Genomic DNA, 22,913 nt, shown 5'->3' with positions numbered 1-22,913 from the left:
TAAATTTTTTTGTGCTATTTAATGTAGTCTACACATTTAATTCTCTCGGTACTATGAAAGTCAGAAATGATTTAGTTCACTATTCTCCATTCACTCTTACCTGAGTTTTAGAATAAACAAAGCCTCTTGCAAACAAACATTTTCATTGGCTGCCGGCCGCCGCACACATTATTCATGCGCAAGAAATAGTCCCTTGGTTACATACCATTTGTAAGTATTTTTACACTGCCTTTTTTATAACAATTGTTATTATATAGCATTATAGCATTTCACCATTAATATCCAACACAATTTAATGTGTCAGCAAGTATTTACTTACAATTATGTTAGCAGATGCCGTGTGTACAGTGTACAGTTGATGCCCGGTGCAAAAGTTGTATTTCGGATTTGCGCGTGCACGGTTTGTTATGGCTGACGCCGGACTGAGTTTTGTAAAGCACAGAATGGGAAAGCCTTTGAAAAGTGCACAGAAAACTATTGTGTTGAATGTTTTTAAAACATTTTCAGACAAACATCCGGATTGTCATGTGAACGATATCGCGAGTTTAACTGCAGAATTTACGGGTGTTTCGAAGAGCAGTGTGCTTCGTGCAAGGAAAGAATTACAGGACACTGGGACATTCACAACTCCTGGGAAGAAAAGGAAATGTGAGTATCCTGTTATCGAAACTTTGATGATTTTGTGAAGACGGCTATTAGGCGTAAAGTTCATAGTTTTTTCTTCGCAAATGAATCACCTATGCTGAAAAAAGTGCTACGGTGTGTTAACGACGACCTTGATCTTCCTAATTTCAGACGAACAAAATTTTATAAACTGTTAAAACTTATCTGTTTTCAGTACGTAAAGAGAAGCAAAACAAATGTCATAATTGATAGGGACGACATTTCACTATGGCGAAGAAATTATTTAAGCAAAATCTGTGGTTACCGACAACAAGGACGCAAAATATACTATTTAGATGAAACGTGGGTGAATGAAGGGCATGCTACAAACAAGTCTTGGAAAGATTCTACAGTTAAGAAGAAGAGAAAAGCTTTTCTCTCTGGACTTGCTACAGGACTAAAAAATCCAACAGGTAAGGGGTAGCGCTTTACATTGCTTCATATTGGTAGCGACAGTGGTTTTGTGTAAAACGGTGAATTAATTTTTCAGTCAAAGAAATCCGGCGATTATCATGAAGAGATGAATGGTGACGTTTTCCGGGATTGGTTTGAAAAAACATTGCCAAAATTAGAACAGAACAGTTTTGTTGTTATGGACAATGTGTTATCACAGTGTAAAGTGTGATCGTGTGCCAAATCATTCGTGGAGAAAACAAAATATTATCAAGTGGTTACAGTCAAAAAATATATCCTTCTGTGCAACGTCTGTGAAAGTGGAGTTGCTGAATTTAGTTCATACAGTTCGTTCATCTTTTACTGCAAATGTGACTGAAAACATCGCCGAGAAAGCGGGGCACACTGTACTTAGGCTACCGCCGTATCATTGCAACTTGAATCCAATCGAACTCATGTGGAGTCAGATTAAAGGTTACGTGGCACGTAATAACAGAACATTCAAGCTAAGTGAGGTACGTGATTTGGTAGCCACAGCTTTGTCTCAGATTACTCCAGAGAAGTGGAATGACTGTATTCGGCACGTAATGAAAGAAGAGGAAAGAATGTGGGAATTGGATGGTATCAGTGATATTGTCGTTGACGGTGTTATAGTTCCTCTCGGTGACAGTGACGACAGTAGTGACGAAGATAGTGGTGGTAGGTCTGGAAGGGATAGCACCACTGCCAGAGTGATTAGGTGAGTACCAAATCGTAACACTATCATATTGTTGTCTTACGTTACGGTTCTATTTTATCGATTCAAAAAATAAACATTGTTTGCTTTTGTGTCCTGAACGGTAACGGCACCATTTTCCTGTTATATTACTTCTCCGTTATTTTGTTAGCACCGACTGTACTGAAGTGTGTGTGTTGCAACTAGTGCTTGGCGCACAAGATGAATTCAGCCTATAACTTGCTGACGCAGCGCAGTGATACGACGGTGTTTGTTTATTTCAAAACTCAGCTAAGAGTGAATGGAGAATAGCTGAACATCACCCATCAACACACATAACACAACTGTAACAGCAAAAGTTTGGGAATTCCCTTGTAGTCCTGTAGGTGATTGATTCCCTTTGCGGTCACCAGGGAACCTTGAAGCTACCAGGGATTCCCTTTACTGCACCTGGGAATAGTCATATTTCCCAAGGTTTTCCCAATTTCAGAACCAGTTACAAATTATATCTCATATTTAGATCCCAACAAAACGTATTTGTTAATTGAGCGTGTAGACCTTAGAAAATGCAATAACATTACATTTTCAAAAATTTCTAGAAATGGTTACAGATAAAAACACACTATCCAACAAAGTGCATGCTATAAACAAAGGTTAGGACTACAAACTGACCAATTTTCTGATTTTTAAGAAATGGGGTTTTTGAGTAATTGTCAATCATAAATGGCACTCTTGGTCATATTTTGCAAAATTTAAAGTTAAATGTTAATAATTTTGTGCATCATTGAAAAAAAAAAAAAACTTTTTTTTTCTGTAAAACTACTGTGATTGGTCTACCTATTGCCAGAATAACTTTTTGTGAGAATTGATTATTCCATTTAAAAAAATGTTTTTGAAAATTCAAAACAAAAAGTAAACATTTTGTCACATTTTTGAGTTTTCCCTCCCTTAAAGATATTGTCATTGGGCTCATTGGAACTATACCACTCTGTTGCATAGCTGCCAACCTTTCATGCCAGTCATCAGTAATCACTCGGAGGCATATCCAGGATTCGGTGTGGTGAATTTCCGGGGGGGAAGGGGGGGTTGTGTTTAGTCACCCCATCCCCAACACCCTTTGTAATAACACTACAGAAAATACATCCAACTAAATTTTTCAGCATAGGCCCACTGATAACAGCATTTTGAAATGAAGAAATGCACTCTTCACATAAAACGTCGATGTTGTATGTGTCATACACTTTACACTAACATTAATCTCTTGAAGTCAGATGTTGTTTCGTTGCATGTTTTGCAGCCTGCAACTGTTTTTGGGAAAAATGTTTTTTGAAGCACACTTCCCCATCTGATGCAGTCTTTACTTTTTGAATTAGAAGTGCAGAAAGAGACTCTGTTGACAATGACGGCCTGAATTCAGTATGATTTTTTCGCAAAGAACTAAAAATTCGCTCTGTGGAGGCATTGCTATGAGGGACACTCAATAATGCAAACATTACTTTACTTAGGGCACTGTATTTAATTTGACCACTTTCATTTTTCAACTGACTTATTTTCCACCAACTTTCATCAGACCTTGAACAATTTACAATGTCGTCTGTGAAATTTTCGAATTGATAGGCTGCAAACTCTTCTTCGAGCCTGTCATGCTGACTTTCTTCTATAAGTTTTGGAAATCTATGGACGAAATACTCTACAGAAGTAAATGAAACATCTTGCCTAACAGAAATGTCAGCTACCTCTGCATGTTTTAAGAATACGTCAGTAAGAGGAAACTTTTTCAAAATGTAAATACAAGCTGCAACATAAAACTCCCTCACAGAAGAATAGAAATTTCAGGGTTGCCATCCAGCTGGACCTCCAAAAATAGGGTGTTTTAGGGACTGACAGAATAAGAAAAGGGACCTTTTAGGGTCTTTTTAGGGACTGAAATTTTGCGGAAACCTTAACATTTCTAGAATTTTTCATACAATTTTATGGTCGAGTACAACAAATAACACAGTATTAACTCAGCATACCAAGTAATCCAGTATATAAAACTTGAGTCCCTGTTCTGCTACAACCAAAACCACAATAGATAATGTGTTCAATACCGTCGTTAAAAGAATGGTCACCCTTCTCCCCAATGAGCAAAAATACAATGTGTGTATGTCATTCCATAATATTATACTTTATAAGTTGAATTTACCTTGAAGTTTTGCGGTAAGAAATGTCAATTTTCTTATTTTTCTTTTAAAGTCTTGCAATCTTCAGTGTTAGAAAATATTTAAGAAACATTTTGTCAAATATTACTAACAAGTAATGCAAATAAATGCTGTTTTTGATTATAAATTAATTTAGGGGAAAAAACATTATATATTTTGCTCATACCATTCCCTTTCCACCATAACTTTTATTCTGGACTTTCATAACCCCTTCAATCATTCATTGCCTGTGCAAGACTTGCTTCTTCTTTTAAAGCAGCAATATCATTTGACTTAAGTGCCTCTTTAAGTCTTTTATTAGCTTCTGAAAATAACCTTTCAGCAGATTTCCTTTTTTTCTCTTTTTTATTTCTTAAATATTTCAACTTCTCTTCAGCTTGGAAAATAGACATCTTTTTTTTCTCCAACATTATAGCATGCTGCTTTTCTTCAACCTTTTTCCTCTGTTCTTCCAGTTTTTTTGCTTCCAATCCTTTTTTTGCTTTCTGCTCCTCTAAATAAGCACAACATTTCTGATGAGCACACCTTGCAAGATTCAGGAGCTCTCTTGCCACAGGTACCAAATGTGGCTTGTTGTCATATATTTTTAAGGCTGACTTTACAATTAACACAGCATTGAGAGTGCGTTCTGACAACAAAGACCTGTCTTCTGTTAAAATTCTCACTGAAGTTGAAAACCCTCTCTCTACATCTGAATTTCCATGTGATACTGCCAATGCAGCTCGACTACAGTTGAAACTGTTGGATACTTTGGAGACCCTAAAGCATTTTTTAAAGTCATGAAATGATACCAGTATTTGTCAATTCTTACTTCACACTTGTCAATTATGTCTTGATCTGGTTCTGACTGCAATAACTTCCACTCATCAAAAAGCAGGTTTGTATTTATGTTCAATGGAAGAGTTTTGCTGATGGTAACAATATCAAGTGAACTCTGGTCTAACACTCTCTTGTTAGGCTGAAGACACTGAAAACATTTCAGTATTGGTTTAAGTAATGACGACTTTGTCATTATATGTTCTGCAACTAGATTATAAGCTATATAGAAGGTACCTGAAATAAAATGCTACAAACAACTTGTGTTATACCAAGTTGGAGCATGTGTGCCCCTCAGTTAATCTTCATTGGGGCTTAAGAATGTTATCTCCCCCATAAAATTTTAATTTGTTCACACAATATTTTTTAATAAAAACATTGAAAGAATAATAAAACAATATCAATACTGTAAAACTTACATGTAGTAAGATGCAGGAAAATGTAGCTCGACAGATGCAAAACTTTATGGATGTGTGGAAGCGTGTTGATGGCCACTGTTCATGACACATTCATAAAAAATTAAATAAATATGCTAATTTTCCAATGAATCCATTTCAAAATTTAAAAAAAAGGTTTTTAGGGACCTATCAAAATATAGGGACTTTTAAGGTACCTATGGAAAAATAGGGACCTTTAGGGACTTTTAGGGACCAGTGGCAACCCTGAAATTTCTAACATCTATATCTTTTACAGACTTTTCCTGTAAGTATGCCCTAGTTTTCACACCAATCACCAGCTCCGAATCAGACTTTTGATTTTTAACCTTCTGAAATTCCACCTCTGTGATTGAAGTGGCTCCAAGTTTCAGAGCAGATGGTTTGATAAACCTCATAAGTAAGTCTGTCAGAAGACCAACAAACTTTCTTCTCAAGATGTGTATGACAGGGGCTTCCTGCTGTAAATACACATTAACAGAATTAAAAACTGGGAGAACAGACTCCAAAAAATAACAGTACAGCTTTGTGACAGGATCCTGCATTAATGACCTCAACATTGAATGCTGTTTATTTGTTGAATCCACTTTCAGAAGAGGACCATGACAGAACAACATTTGTAAGGCTTCCCACTGCTCTACAACCCGAGTAATACAATCAAGCAAAGAAAGCCAATGTGTACTTACATACTTCAAAATTTTGTGACTTTTCATCCCACAAATTTCCTGGTACACCTTCAAAGTATTCTTCCTCTTAGAGCTTTTTTCTAAGTAATAAAATAGTTGCACTAAGAAGTTTTCAACATTTACTAACATATGTGAGGATGCCTTCTGAGCTGCCAAATGTACTAAATGGCATGAACAGCACTGCATTACAACTGCAGGGTGGTGTTCTTTTACATTGTGTTTGCACTATCTGAAGCAAATGCAATGCAGTTTTCCCATGGAATTCTGAGAGAAGAGAGCTCTTTATTGATAACTGAAAAAATTCCTAACCCGGTGTTGTCACTAGTTTCCAAAACTGACAAAAGTACAACAGATACCTGACCTCGAGCTGGATTGAAAAACGAAACAACCAAAGGGTACAGCTTCATAGAATTGGAATCAGTAATTCCATCAGTTGCCAACGAGAACGGCACCTGCTGCAAAATAGAAACTATTTCTCTTTTTGATTCACTTGCCATGTGCAGAACCAATGCATTCGTCTTGGTTCTAGCACAACCATATTTATGCGCAATCTTTGAATCAGAAAACATAGCCCTAAATAAATTACCTGCGTGGTCGGAGACCGATAATGGGATATTATGCTCAACTAGAAATGAAGTGAACAACAACTCTGCATTCGTAACATTCGTATCGCCATTGTTTACAAAAAAAGACGAAATTGATTTACTGTCTGATTTCACTTTCGCATAATCTCGGTGTTTCTTGCATTCAAAATGTCTTCGGCAGTCGTCTCTACCTCCGTGGGCAACCGAAAAATCACTATTACAGACGTTGCAGAATACATGATTCTCAGACACAGATGAACGTGAAAAACATGGCCATTCACTTGCATAAATGTCCCGGTATTTTTGTAATACAGGTGTTCTTTTGCTAGTACTTTCACTCCGCACAGCAGCACGCTTCATCGTATTTTCAATGCCACTCTGAAACGGTAAAATAAGTGACGCCTCGCCCACGCAATCCAAACATAACGGCCATGTTTACAGTTAACACGAAAAGGACGCAGAGACTGCTTGAAAATCGCAGCAACAGCGCTACTATTGCAAGATATCGACAGCGATAGCTATCGTACTCACAGCTTCAGCGATATCATTCTATAGTAAACAAATATCACGTAAACGGCTTTTTGTAAAAAAAATTCTGTAATACTTTCTTATCAACCCGTAATTCAGTAATATATGTCACTACACCGTAATAATTACGGACAATCCGTAATGGTTGGCAGCTATGCTGTTGTTCAATATAATAGCTACAAAATAAAAATAAAATCAATGGAATCCGTTGACCAGTTTTGAAATTCGGCTCATTTGAAAAATGCGCTTTTTTCCAAATTTTTTGATTTTGAACCAACTTCAAAAGGCTATAACATGGGTTAAAAATATTTTTGGGGTGAAATCCTTTTAGCAAATTTCTTGTCTCCACTGGTTGTAACTGCTGTAATTTTTTGAAGCAAATCCAAGATGGCGACTTAACATACTCCTGCCTAAATTGAAATGAAATGGCATATACATAGGACCAACTGGCAGATAAATTAAGGGTTACAAAACGTATCTGCAACTAGAAACATTAAAAGCCATGATTAGCTATAGCAGAACACTGCTTGGAATACAGACACAGCATTGATTTCGACCAAATCCACACCATGGGCAATATCCGACAATACACAAAAAGATACATTCGAGAATCAGTAGAAATATTAAAACCCCTAGTAAACATAAATAGAGAATATGGCTACAAATTAAGCAGAATATGGGATCAACTCTTCAGAAAACCTGATGTTCCAGCACCCTTAGCCAATCACAGAAGCCTAGCTTCGATTGGCCAAACCAACAGACAAACTCCACGAAAGGAAGGCTGTGATTGACCCACAGCTGCAGCCAATCTGGAAATACTCGTCTCAGGCGAGAGTATTAAAGGCAGAAGAACTTGTAATAACTTCAGTAGGTAAATGTACCCTGAGATGACTGCAATGTCGACAAAAACGTTTGTGTTATATTTGCGTTGGACGCGGCTACAACCCAGAAGCCAAGCTACTTCATGGTATATATTTTCTTTAACTGCACATTGCATAACAAACAATGCAGCCATCATTCCACAGGTTGCAAACTTTTTAGAGCATCCTTCTTTCATTTGTGGAAATTTTCTTGTGATTGGTTGGTGAAAAGCATGCTTTGAAGAATAGATATTTTGAAGTGTGAGTTTTCCATTCCTTAAGCCTGGCCCAAGTTCCTAGCTGACTAATGTGTGTGCTAGTTTTATAGAAGTAGAAGAAGAAACTGTCAAGGTAGAATACTTTTCCACCAAAGTGTAGAAAAATTAAATACATTAGTCGGAAGGTAAAAACTGGGTGTAAAAAGTGTGATGTGTCTGTGGTTGTAATGCCTGAGAGCTTTCTATCCTTCACTTCCCTTCCATATCTCCTTGGTCTTATAGTAGCAGAGGGATATGAGATGATGTAAAAGGAGGGGGGGGGGGGAAATTGAGCAACTGCTGTCAAATTGTTAGGATGGGCTGGAAATTGTTAGCCCTACAATGAATTCACTGTGCTAGAAGCAGAAGAGGCAGCGACGTACTTGCCGAGCAGGTAGCGCAGAGTTGCGTGCAGGACTGGAGGGGGTCGCAGGAGGGATGCAGGCGGCCTCTCCCGTCCCGCGGCAGACCTCGTGAAGCACTTGACGGTGCGGGAGGGGTCGGCAGCGGGCAGCCTGCCCCTCTCTGTCCCGGGCCTCATCTCCAGGACATGCAGCAGGCCCCGTCTCTCCCGCCTGCAACACCGGTACTAGCTCTCGCACAGCAGAGCCCGAGTCACTTCGGGCACTCACTGTCACGAGCTAACATAGCTCGTTTGCTCCAGCAACTCCAGCTAGCGATTGAGCTTCACCAACTATCTTCTGGCTAAAAGTCACTACCACTGGGTTATGAGAACTGTTATTGTGCTTTTTACATGAGGATTGGGGAAAACAAGGACGAAAGTATATCTTCTTATTTTACCAGGTCTTGACAGTATCCATCTTAAAATTATTATTTGGCTATTTTGCACATTAGTTGCTTTTTGCCCATTCCAGCAGGTAAACACTTGATTAAAAGCTGGTCATTCAAAAAATTTTTAAAACAAGCTTTTAGTTTAATATTATAATATCTAGAAACCAATCCGATTAAAAAACAAAGGAATAACTTGCTTCAGAGCTTATATTACATGAATGAGAGTTTTTCAGCTTATTAAACCTCATCTCACTAGCAAGTAGGTAGCCTGACAGGGTAAATGAAGTTGAGACTGTGTAGCATTGCAACTGCTAAGCATTTGTGTCCTGCGTTCTTTGCTTGCCAGTGGCAGATGCAAATATTCTGTGTAAGCATTGTAAGCAGTGCTTACAGTTAGAAAATATTATGCAAGTTTGTTGAACTTACTCCATTCTGAAGTAGTTCGTTACAATGATGCATGCTTGAATGGCGAGTACATAGTCACTTCCATACCCTATCTCTTTTATTCTAACTCTTCGCGATCTTTCATTGGAACTGCAGACCACCTCACTCTCTAATAGCACATCACTACGGGCTGGCTGCTCGCCCGTTGGTCCTGACTAGTTTCGTCGTGGACCCCCCCCCTCTGTAAGCACTTGTCTTGAATACAGGCAGCCATGTGCTGTTATTGGCCATACCGTCATTATAGGTTCGCCCGGATGTTGGCAACCCAGCTGTAAACATGTCAGCAGACTGTTTCTTGCTTGCAGCCAGTATCAGCCGACTGAAACTTTAAGACTACCCTTGCGCGGTAATTATTTGACTAGGAAAGGGTTGGGAAGGGGGTGTTATCACTGTAAAATACAGCGATATCATGAGAAATAAGATTTAAATAGCAAAACCTAATAAATATTTTTGAAAAACTTTATTTTCATGTAGTTCTAGAAACTGCATGTGCAGCTCAATTCTTGCATGTATAGCAGGTTTCAAATTTAATGTATGCTAGTAGTAAGTTAGTAAATTTTATTACTTTAAGTAAGAGAAGTTTTTTTTTTCATCACTTACACATGCACTCAATCCACACTTCGCCACTGGCCAATGATGTACTAACTAGAGCAGTTCAAACATAATAAAGTTTTGTTCCTACCAACTATATTAGCCAGCCAAACAATTGATTGATATAAATTTTTTTTCAATAAATAAATTTTATTTCAACATATTAGTAATTTTGAACACTTAACTGAAACACAAATTTACGACAGCTTAATTTAAAGAACACATTACTAATACCTTAGTTTCATAACTTATGGTCTGTATGTATGAGCAGTTGTATACGTTCTCTCTCTCTGTGATGTCACACACAGAATAAATAGTAAATAGAATAAAATAAACCATTAACATGAAAAATTAATATGATGTGACTGTGTAAGGGAGTGGAGAAACATACAACAACAAAGATTAAGTTGAAAAATAATTGCAAGATTCTAATATATGAGAGTTAAAAACATTACTTCAATTGACCAAAGACTAATACAATAACCTTTCATAGAAATAAATCGGTCAGACAGATACAAAAAGTATGAAAATTATCTAAGTTCTCGAAATATGTTGGGCACAGTCTATACCAGTGGTTCCCCACCTTTTTCATTTGGCGACTCACCTTTCCTTATCGGAATACCTCCACGGTCCATCGGTCCATCGGTCCATGGTGGAATAAAAAACCTTATTTGTATTGTATCCCTTCCTTAAGTTTATATGATTTTCCATCAAATATTGCATATATATATATATATATATATATATATATATATATATATATATATATATATATAAACACACACACACACACATATATACACATATATAATATATAGATATATATACACATACATATATATAGATATATGTATTTTTTTTAAGATACAGATTGATTATTGATAAAAAATTTGTGTTCTGACTTTAAAATGGTTGACAAAATATAAGCACTTTGTAGCAAAAGAGTTATTTATTTAACACTAGATATATGATTACAAGTGGTTTCATACTCACTAACAAGTGTTCCTAGGTGAAGATAAAAACTACAATTATAAAAGTACACAAAGACCATTTTAATTTTTCAGGAAAAAAAAATTCCTACAGTTTTGTTATGATTACAGTTAAGAAAATTGTTATCACAATATATCAGTATGTAAAATTGCTGTTTTTACGTAAGAATAATTTTAATTGAACTAACACGTCGATTTCAGAATTGAATGAAGATGTTTTTAATATTAATTCACTTTCAACATTGAGTTGATTTCTGTATTTGGTTTTCAGGAAAACCAAAGTTGAAAAAGTACATTTGCATAAATACGTAGTGGTGAATAACGTCAGAAACCTCAATGCAGTTACGGATATTGTTGGATATTCTGTCCTCGTTTCCATCCAAAATGTTACATCTTTCTCCTTATAGACTGACTTCAACATGGAATCACAAGACAGTTCAATGAGTTCATTTTCCTGCAAAATAAAACAAAATAATATTACTGGTTTTTCAAAAATACACCCAAAAAAATAAAGGGTTAGCTAAAATAGCCACACATTTCAAACTTAGTATTTGAATATAAAATTTCACAAAACTGACTTCTTATTTTGCAATAAAAATTTTAATAAATAAGTATAACATTATTATTTTTAGAAAGAATTCAATTTTGTTAAAATATTTTGAATTGATACATTTACATTTTATGATTGTGATTAGTTATAAATTTCAAATTGTTAAAAAGAAATAAAACATATGTTTAGTTACAGTAATATTTTAAGATTTAAATGAGTAGTAGCTTACCTGGGAGGTTGTGAGGTTAAGATTATTTAAGTTGTCCTCATCAAATGGATTTTTAATCCACTGCTTTCCTTCTTCTATGGGTGGGTAGTAGCGTCTTAGGTTAGAAGTCAAGGCTTCGAGATGATCAAAGATCATTTTTGAAGTTTCTTCATTTCCTGTAAGATCATTCTCGTCCAAAAAATCGTTCGGAAGAAGAAAGGTATCAAAGAAATTTTTCCAAACTTTATCAGACCACCGTTGATCTTTTTGATAGTAGCATCTACTTTGTCTTGCACATATAATTTGTGTGACATCTTTCCTTGTAAGGTCAAATTAAAAGTATTTGGAGATCTGAAAATATCTGCTAAGTAAGCCAACTTAGTAACCAAATCTCATCATTAAGGCAGTTGTTTAAAAAGACTTGAGCTTTCAACTGTTCTGCTTGCAATTGATAAGAACCACCGTACCTCATCACAAAGCTCAAATAACCTGGCCAGAACTTTTCCTCTGGATAGCCAACGGACTTCACAATGCAATAGTTCTTTATGCTCACTACCCATTTCAATGCACAACTCACCAAAGACTCTTGGGAAATGATTAAATTTACGATTTTAACAGAATCATTAATTGTGTCTTTTGAGGTTTTCTTTCATTCCTTTCACCGCTAAAGCCTCTCTGTGAATACTACAGTGAAACCATTCAACTAATAGACAAACTGCCTTAATTTACGCTGCTAGTCCTCAGTCATACCAGACATGGCACGAGCTCCATCGGTTGCTACTCCGAAACACTTAGACCAATCAATTTAATTTTCATTCCTAAAACCATCCAAACAGTTGAAAATATCAGCTCGTCATACTGGTAGCTGAAGGTATGCAAAATAACATTTCTTCTTCTACTGATTCATTGGTCTCAAATCTTACAAAAGCTAATAAATTGGCAAGATCAGCTATATCAGTCCTTTCATCTAATTGTAAGGAGTAAAAGTTACTTCGTTTCAAAACAGAAATAAGTTGCTGTTTTATATTTTCAGACATTTCTTCTATTCTCCTTTTAGCCGTGTTATTTGATAGTGGTATTTCCTCTATTTTCTTTGTTCTTTTACGTCAAACAAAGAGGCAGAAATAAGCTTAGCAGCTGGTAAAATGATCTTCTCACCTGCTATATGAGGTGCACCTTTTCTGGAAATCAAGTGACAGTTGGTACAAAACCATTGTAACCTTTTCATTTTCACGTCCTGTTGAGACATTTTCCACACTGATCTTAGTCAATATCAAATCTCTTTTCTTAAAGGTTGATTAATTGAAGTCACAGGCATTTGAATTATTCAGAATCTAGAACTAACAAAAGAAACATAACTGTCTTAACATTTGTAGTGCTCAAAAACACTATTTATAGATTTTTTTCTTTTCATTTTTTTTAATAGATTTTACTCAAATTACCTTCCTGTCCAACCCACTGTCATATTTATTGGAACAAACCTAGAAGATATTAAAAATAAAATGTCTTCAGAGATTAATTTAAAGTAAAATTTTACAGAGTACAACCATTAATTGATTAAGAAACATTTTTTATGTACCTAATACTGGATAAAAGCTACTTCACACTAAATATAAATTCCAAAAATATGAAAATGATAGGTGTATTACTAACTTTCTATAAACATGCCAGATGATCCAGTAAAAAGGCAATGCATTATTAGTAGTAGTTTATTAGCTGGCACAGACTTTAATTTTCATCACAGGGTCATTCCCCATCAATTTCACACAGGGACACAAAACTTACCAACTAAGATTTTCTTGAAATTTGGCACAGGTTTATTATTAGTATTAACTAGGAAAAATATTAAATTATTTGAGTGGTATGTCAACTCGTTTTTGATTTACAGAGATAACATTTTGAATAATGCTGGGGAAAAAAGGGGAATAGCTGTTTTATTTAATAAATCTAGAAGATATCCTTATTTAGCTAGAGACCTGACGTGGGTGCCATTTTACAGCATTTGTTATGCCCTTTACTATGATATTAACAACTACATAGCTTAACGTAAAAAAAAAAGTTTATAAAATAATAATAAAAATTTATTCTTTACTTTTTAAGTACATGTTTAAAAATTGTCATATTAATTCCAATAATAGTATTGTTGTAAACTAAAGGGCAAAATATAAATTTGGACTGATAATGACTTCATTGTTAAAAAAAAAATTAAAGACTATGGCTCTATTTTGTTAAAGTACACATTATGTTGTTATGAAACTCCCTTCTTATTAGTGTAATCTCAATGCTTTTGTTTATACAAAAACAATAGTTACGTTTTGTTTCTTGATTCTTCTTTTAAAATAATATGTTGTAGTTAATATAAAATTAACTAAATAAATGCCTTCTTCAATAATATGGTTTTATATATTTTAAGAACCAGCTTCAAAAGGTTATGGGCCCAGACACCTGGGAATATTCTTTAAGGTTCTTAAAATTAACAAGGTAAGCAGTTCATCAGTTTAAGTATTCATCACAACATGGAATCACAGCATTTGAGTTCATTCTCAGTTCCTCAAATAACATTATTAGAAGGAAAATCTAATTGGGAGAACTGGAAGACTAAAATTAGGATGGCCTTACGTTTAATTCCAAATGCAATAGATATAATTGATGGATTGTTAAAACCACCAGAGATTGATCCGGCTGAAAAAGAATCAGAAGATTATAAAAGGCAATTATCCCTATTTAAAAGTACAGACAATCAAGCTTTACTGGTTATGTCAAATAACATGACTGAAGAAATGTTCGAAAAAGTTCGTAGATATGAATCTGCTCGTATGATGTGGTTAGGACTTTGTCAACTTTTTGATACTTTTTCTGAAGACAGAATTTTTGATTTATATAATAATTTCTTTGAAGCAAAATGGCCTTCAGAAGACAATGTTGAAGGATTTATATCAAGTGTCTAATGTCTGGAATCAATTGAAACAAGAGATTGAAAAACAACCTGAAGGTAACAAAGATGTTTTATTAATTTGTAAAATTTTTAAATCATTGCCCAAAAAATTTAAAACATTTACTAATGGCTGGCGATTGATTAATGATGAACATAAGAATTTAGATAATTTAACGCAAAAATTGTGTACATTTGAAACCAATTTGCTTGAGAGTATCTCTGAAGAGATTTTACATGTTAGAGGGGTAACAGAAATGGACAAAACCATACGAGGTAAGCAGTATAAACCTTCTTTTAACAAGAGCCAAATGAAATGTGCTTATTGCGATAAGAAAGGTCATTATATTAAAAAGTGTAGATTTTGGATTGCAGATGGTAGACCACCTAAACCAGCAAAAGCTAAATGTACAAAGGCTGAAGGAGCTAGACTTTTTACAGTTAGTTCAGATGCTTTAGTTACAGAATCCAATAGTTAAAATTGGTATGTGGATAATGGAGCTACCCATCACATTTGCAATAGAAGAGACTGGTTCAAAACATTTGATCATTTTTTCTGATGGTGATCATGTGATTATTACTGCAGATGGTTCAAAAGTAAAAGCTATTGGTCAAGGATCTATTGAAATTGAGGCATTCTCAGAAGGAAGATGGAAAAAATATGTTTTATTAGATGTTTGGTGTGTACCAGGCATTTCAAAGAATTTGTTTTCACTCCTGGCTGTTCAAGATCGTAAACCTAAGAGCAAATTCCAATCAACTGCGCTCTTGTGCAAGTTGTTTGAAGGTAAGGACACACTTGTTACAGGCAAACGTCAAAAATATGGTGGACTATATGAATTGGCAGTAAAGTCATTCTGTCGCCGGCTGGTCAACTAGTCCGTGACAATGCTGCTGTTCCGACAGCTACTCAGGGTTCGGTAGAGGGGGGTTCGGGCCGCGTGGCCGAGGGACTTAGTCTCCAGAGATGAAAAGAGAACAACTGGAATAAAGTTTGATGGTCCTTTATACTCAAGACGCTGAACACTTTACACGAGGCTGCCGCGTTTCCGCCTGCGACTATTTCTATGTGGGTCGAAACCCGGTTCCGCGCACTAATATGGTGAGCTTTTCACGACAGACGCGGATGAATACTCGCGAATTGCCATGAATTGCCATGAGCTTGACCCGTAAACTCCAGTAAAGTGAATCCGCCGCCCCCAGTGCGGAAAACGACCACTGGTTGCTTGACTGCAGTGTTTATTTCTCATTCATCACACGCTGTACACAGATATAATCCATAACGGAAGCACAGGAAAACGAGTGCGGTCGTTCATAAGCAGTATTTTCTTAGTCCACGCTCGTGGCAAACAGCTGTCTCCCCAAACTCTCCCCGACAACGCACTGCCCCGCACACTATTGTTCCGCGTCCTTCGCCACTGGCAAACTGTTGTTCAGTTGTTATGTCCGGTAGTGACGTGTCCGGCACGCAGACTTAACTGTCCATTATCATCCTACGGGCACTTAATTCGGCAACTGTTCCACACGCCTCCTCAAGTCGATTGCTATGTGTGCGCTGCGCCCGGCCATATCCGTGGTTGCGCCGATGGCAGGGAGGGCCTCCTCCCCTCTCCCCCGACCACGTGTCCCGTGTCCGCTCGCTTCTCGCCCTGCGGAAGATGCAACATTGAGTGGTCCTGCAATATCCCAGAGCCAGCAGCTTCAGCAAAGTTTGGTTCTGTTCCACTCATGGTGTGGGGGAAGAGGGGGGGGGGAAGGGGGGGGAAGGGGGGAAAGAAAAACAATGCTCTCGCAGCGCGATGTTGTAACACGATACTGTTGATCCCGACGTGTTGACGGCGTTTATCTCATGTTCACTCGGGTATTGCGCGGCCGAATCTCGGCGAGTCGGCGGCTACTTGATCCCGGCATGAGACGCAGACACCAAATCCTTGCCTACCTTATCACGCCTCCGCGCCAGCTTCCTGTTGCCGCGCGACAAGCGTCTGTCCTTACTGCGTCGTCCTGTTTCAGACTTAGGATTTTAACAAAATTATGAAAATACTTGAAGGCCACACCAGCTGGGCACCAATTGTTGTCCTACCGCCGCTGTCATTTGAAATGGTTTTTTTAGAGGCACCAAATGACCTTGATTTTGTGCCTGCTGGCCAGTTCGCAGGGCGAGCAGAGACTCGTTTCAGGGCGTGACGTCACTGCATGGCTGCAGCAGACGGCAGGAGTGGTGGTGGTGGCTCTCCGATGGTGATGAAGGAATCTGCGACCCACACACGCTGGTATAATTTGAGTTGCGTCCTCCACGCCGCGTGCATACTCTTCCTTCTTGAGCGTTGATGATCAACTAGCAAACATTGTCACACAGTCGATTGTTGCGTAGGCGACAATCGACTCGCCAGCGGCGGCTAGTATTCGCTGAGTTGCACTCCCCTCCAGAGAGGAGGTGTATAGGTGGCATAACAGGCTACGCGAATCAGGAGAGTCTTGGGCGACGTCAATGTATAATTAAAAAATTGATTTAAAAAATTAATTAGATTTGAGAAACTTTTTTAAAGCTATAAAGTCTTCTATATTTTAGGAAAGAGCATAAAAAGCTGTAAAATGGCACACAGCTCAAGTCTCTAAATTAGAAAAGATTATAAAGTAATTTAAAAAAATTGCTGCTACAGTCTGTTTCTTGCCCCATTTTTAAAATACTGTATTTAGCTCTAGGCATCGAAAACAAGTTCACATATTTTAATAAAATTACATATGTTCATTACTGTTAATTACTGTGCTAAATTACAACAATTCTTGAGATGATGAGGATGAAAAAAATTTTTTTTTCCATGTTGTTTTAACATGGAAGGGCTCTAAGTACACATTTTAATGATTGATTTGTGCCATATTAAACAATAGTGTGTAAAAAATACACTTTTCATTGAAATAATTTATGCCAATGGTGAGGAGCAAGAAGTACAGAAATTGTTTTAAAATTGCATAATTTTTTTTTAGATAAATATTTTAATGTGCAATTCCTTTTAACCAGGGTACTTATTTGTTATGTTTTTTAATCAGTGTATGTATATTTTGTTTGTGATCATGGTCATAGATTTATATTTTTTAACGTTAACAGCTATGTATTTTGAATTGTCAGCATCTTCAATAAGTTGGATTAAATGGTGTGTTAGATTATATTTTTATGTAAAGGTCAATTATGCAACAGTAATAATTATTGTCAATAATTACTGTGATGAGAGCCCCACTCACCCAGGCACACATACGGTGTGAAGAGCTTCAGAATAAAACAACAAAATTTGAAAACTGCCCAACGAATCCATCTTGTGTCCATTTATGAAAAGTATTTAAGAATGATTCTGTGTCTGAATTTTGTTTTTAAAATATATATTTTTAAATAGTGAAAATAGCTAATACGGGAGTTTACAGAATAATTTTTAGGCAATAATTAAACATCCTACTAATTCCATTTCAATTTAAATTCTGAGGTAACATAAAATGGTTTTGTGTTTCATTTAAGAGGTCAAATATATCATAAAATTTCCTAGTCTAGGAAATATAATAAATTTCCTATGTTTGTTTCAAAGTTGTTAGTGTAATTAAAACAACGTTGTTACGGGGGCACTTGCTGGGGCCGGGGGTTGTTCGGACGGTTTTAAGGTGATATGTTAGTGGGCGCCACCACGTGGTGAGGCACGTGGACCCGGTGAGACTCCTAACTCAGGGTGTGACGTCACCCATGTGAGGCGTGATTTTACCCCCTGAAAACACCTAGCACTAAATCCTGCCCGCTCTCAGCGTTGGGCACGCTATTATCTACGCAGTGGACTCTCAGGCGTTCCACACGCCGTCACACTTCACGTGGTCATACAGATTTAAATAATAAAATAATACGTTAGATTTACACACCTGATTTATTCGACTAATTCAACTCACGTACACGATTGAAACTGTATAAAATGCCCGCGGCACGAATCGGTTTAGGTGTAAAGACCCACCACGTGGTCACATCTCTAATTACGTATTACATAGAAACAAAGATCGTTACTGGTCGTAAGATAATTAATTAAACAGTCCCCCGACCGAGAGAAGCTCTGAGGATGAAAAGAAAACGATTTGGAAAGAATTAAAATTAAACAGAATTACTTAGCGGTGAAAACAAGCGGTGAGGTCCCCAGAGTGCAGAAGCGTCTACTCTCGGTCGTTGATGGTGGAAGACTGGGCTGAGATCATAACTCGGCTCGGCTCGGCTCGGCTCGACTAATATGGCGTCCTCCCGCCGAAACAATTGCCGTTAAAGATATTTGTGAATTCGTGCCACGGGAAACTAAAGTAACATGACAAGAATGATTTAAAAATTATGTGACATTTTCTGAATAATGCAAAAGAATACTACAAATTACAATTATTAAGAATGACATTTAATTATTGTCTGGCTTCGGGATTTCTCGGGAATGTCCGGAAACGCTATTATATTTTGAGGGCGTACCGGTGCTAAGATTGGATTATTGGTGGAAATTAATGGGCGCCACCACGTGGACCTGGCTGGAGTACTCTAACTCAGGGCGTTACGTGGCCCGTGTGCGGCGAGATATTAGCCCTCCTGATTTTTACGCAACACCTGTCCCTAACCAAGCCCGCTCTCAGCGTCGGGCACGCTCCTAATTAATCGCAGTGGGCTCTCAGGACGTCCCACACGCAGCTGACCAGGTTAAGGACCCACGTGGCCCCCGGAACACAAAAACAAGTGACTCAATTAGTTGGTTTTTATTACTCACGGTACACGCCCTTACACAATGCTCCGTTGATACAGCTATAACACGCCCAAGGCACGAATCGAATTAGGTGAGGAGGCGAACCACGCACGTGGTCGCCTCGAGTTGCAGACACGTCCGCCCTCGGCCGGCTGGAGAAAGAGACTGGGAAGAGACCAGGGCTTGCGGGAGGCAACATGGCGCCCTTCGCGCCGAACACAATTACCGTTACAACTTAGCTTTGGCATGCCCCGGGTTACTATTGAAAAATACATAAATCCTTTTACAAAAATTAGTACATTACATCCATGCCCAGACCGTCTGTAATAATTACTTATATGATAGAAAATGGTTTAAATGAAGTTGCATGCTAGTTCCTCCGTCGCCCGCTAGGGAGCATCCTTGTTCATGCTTGCACTTATTAAATAACAAAACATCATGAATTAGTTAAATAAAAGACACTCACATGCATAGCCGTCGTGACACTATTTTGGGGTGAAAAGAAAAGGATTACAATATTTATTAATACCAATTAGGGGTGCGGCACACTGCAGCTAAATGCCCTCTTGCCGGGCTAGCAACACACGCACAAGCGGGAGGTTTGAACAGATGGTGGTGTTTGGGCGGTGGCATATCGGGCTCAAAGGGGGCCGCAGGCCCGGACGACGTCAATTTTGATACCTTATTTTAATTAAAAGTACATAAAACCCTCCCGGCCGATCTACCTTCACGTTGCACTTGGGGAACATTAAAACAAATAACACAATTACATTTAATTATGTTTTAGGGGTGCGGCGCACTGACTCGACAGCACCCTCTTGCCGGGCGAACACACACGCACATGGATGCACAGGTAGGCGGGAGGTTTGAATGGAGGGTGGGGGGTGTTTTGGCGGTGGCATATCGGACTTAACAGGGCCGCAGGCCCGGACGATGTCAACGTGAAATGTTTGTAATGTCAGGTACATTAAAAAACTTTGCATTTTGTGAAAACTGATTTGCATTAAATGGTTTGTTTTTAATTACACTGGATTAAAGACATCTGAGAACTCGGAAACAGCGTTGAAGTTGGCATAAAATGGTATTTTAAAAACAGTAATTCTGGCGGAGAGTAACTTTTCCATAAAAAATTTTCAAAATAGGTATGTTTTCCACTGATTGGTTAACTTCTAGTCAATGCTTTTCTGTAAATAAAATAATAAATTTTTGAAAGTGGTGTTTTTCACAACTCAATACCTTACTATGAAAACAGTATTTAAAAATTCCTACTGGATTATGAAAACTCACCTTTATTTGGGAAAGACGTATTAACATCAGTATAACATTACAGCCATGTGTGAGATTGTTTTAGTACTACATACCTGAGTGTGTGAATTTGAATTACCGAGGAAAACAGTCCTGTATAAAATCTAACATGAGTTTTCGTGAAGATAACTGTACAGACAAATTAAGGTAGACTGTGCAAAAATGCAACCACCATATGTGCTTGCTATAGAAACATGAATTTATGTTGTGATTTAAAAGCAAAGCCGAGACTGTTTGCCACGAGAGATATTCCAGATTGTGGTCACAGGCATACTGTTTCATTGATACTAGCAGCAACCTTATCCTGTGGTTCTCCAGAGATTCTTAGAAATATAGTGTAGCCAAGGCTTGTTTTCAAAAAGACAGAGATGTTTAGTGTCAGTGTGTTAAGTTTTTTCACTCTAGAACAGCGGTTCCCAAACGGTGGGTTACAGGGTGCAGAGCTGCCAACCTCAAATCACACCCATCAGTAATGGCAATTAGGTATATGAAAAAAGTACGCGTAAATCATGCACGATAAATTTTTCCTGGGGCATTATAACACACTCACAAGATAAAACAACGACAATAATATGCAAAAGAAAAAGAAAAATATGAATACAATGCAAATTAATACATAAAAAAATCTATTTGAACAATACAATCATCTGAATATGTAAGAAATATTAATAATTTTACTGGATATTTTGAATCTTCAATTCAATGTATTCAAAGTTAAACTTTAAAACAACTGTCTTTTTATTTGCTTCTTTTATCCTGGTTCGATAAGAAATGTCATGTAAACAAACAAGACAAACACAAGGACTTGTAAACAATAACTGCGTTCGTTACTTTCGTTTCTTCAGATGTAGCGAAAAAACGAAAATATAGATTTATTGCTAGTCACGGCTTTAAAATGTTCTGCATGTTTCTTTGATTCAATATGCCGTCTACAGTCATCCCTTTCACCATGTGCAATCGAAAAGTCACACGCGCATACATTACAAAACCGTGGCGTTCCAAACATTTGAAAACGACAATCATGGCCATTCTTTTGAATATTTAAGTGGAAAGTTCTGAAGTCTTGCGTGTTTTTTCCCACAGATGCACATTATTCTGTCACACGCTTCATTTCTACAACCGGCACTGAAGAACACAACACTATCGAAAAAAATAAAAAAATTTTCACGTCTGTAGACACGACAAAAACCGGACAAAAACACTATGATGAAAAAAATGGCTTTCAAGAAATAAATTAATACAACACAGGTTAGCCAAAGTACCGTACAAAAATTATCGTGATGTAAGTAGCCTTCAAACGATAAGTCCGAGGATATGTACTAGTTGTATCGTACAACGGACGTAATACCATCCCATTATTATTTGAAAACACGAGAATTGCCTGCCGTCGTCTTGCGCGCTGAGGAGGTATCCACTCGCGACTTCTATACAGTATATATATTCAAAGATATATATGATGTATTTTATATTTTCCGCAATGTGCTAACTGCGCGTGACTGTACGAATCCGTGGTGTGGGGATGGTCAGTGTTGGGCCACACATGTCCTTGCTATGCAGCTCGAGCCGGGCGCTGACAGAATGGCTTCGCTGTCTCAAAGATTAAGCCATGCATGTCTAAGTGCAAGCCAAAATAAGGTGAAACCGCGAATGGCTCATTAAATCAGTTATCGATCCTAAAACTATCAGAAAACATTGAATAAACCATCAGAAGAGATAAGAAAAATCGAAACAAATTGAAGTGTGTGCAAACACATATCTATTGTTAAAAAAAATATGACTGTTTTGCTACAAAGTGCTTATATTTTGTCAACAATTTTCAAATCAGAACATAAATTGTTTATCAATAATCAATCAGTATCTTAAAAATTGCATATTATATATATATACACACACGCACGCACGCACTCACGCGCTCGCGCGCACGCACGCACACGCGCGCACGCACGCACACGCGCTCGCACGCACGCACACGCGCTCGCACGCACGCACGCACACGCGCTCGCGCGCACGCACGCACACGCGCTCGCGCGCACGCACGCACACGCGCTCGCGCGCACGCACGCACACGCGCTCGCGCGCACGCACGCACACGCGCTCGCGCGCACGCACGCACACGCGCTCGCGCGCACGCACGCACACACACACACACACACACACACACACACACACACACACACACACACACACACACACACACACACACACACACACACACACACA

The 22,913-nt window shown here is 37.8% G+C and overlaps 2 protein-coding genes across 20 annotated transcripts in view; one reads left to right on the top strand and one right to left on the bottom strand.

Moving 5' to 3' along the window:
* The window catches only part of LOC134533306 (synaptic vesicle glycoprotein 2C-like), a 387,375-nt gene that overhangs the window by 236,386 nt on the left and 128,076 nt on the right, over positions 1–22,913 (top strand). The window lies entirely within an intron of this gene.
* The window catches only part of LOC134533307 (SAC3 domain-containing protein 1), a 137,586-nt gene that overhangs the window by 106,191 nt on the left and 8,482 nt on the right, over positions 1–22,913 (bottom strand). For 13 of the 19 annotated variants that reach the window (XR_010075298.1, XR_010075297.1, XR_010075302.1 and 10 more), the window contains exons 1-4: positions 12,870–22,066; positions 11,733–11,887; positions 11,286–11,407; positions 8,521–8,712 (exon numbers count right to left, since the gene is read on the bottom strand). Coding sequence is in view for 13 of the 19 variants with exons in the window: in XM_063370780.1 (XP_063226850.1) it covers positions 8,521–8,712; positions 11,286–11,407; positions 11,733–11,887; positions 12,870–12,960 (560 nt within the window). In the remaining 6 variants the exon portion in view is untranslated. Of the gene's footprint in view, positions 1–8,520; positions 8,713–11,285; positions 11,408–11,732; positions 22,067–22,913 lie in introns of those variants that run through there. The other 6 variants (XM_063370781.1, XM_063370782.1, XM_063370783.1 and 3 more) reach the window with 6 other exon arrangements.

This window comes from Bacillus rossius, chromosome 6, assembly GCF_032445375.1.
Source record: "Bacillus rossius redtenbacheri isolate Brsri chromosome 6, Brsri_v3, whole genome shotgun sequence".
NCBI lineage: Eukaryota > Metazoa > Arthropoda > Insecta > Phasmatodea > Bacillidae > Bacillus > Bacillus rossius.
Note: the sequence above shows the minus strand (reverse complement) of the source record. Positions and strands in the feature narration are given on the sequence as shown.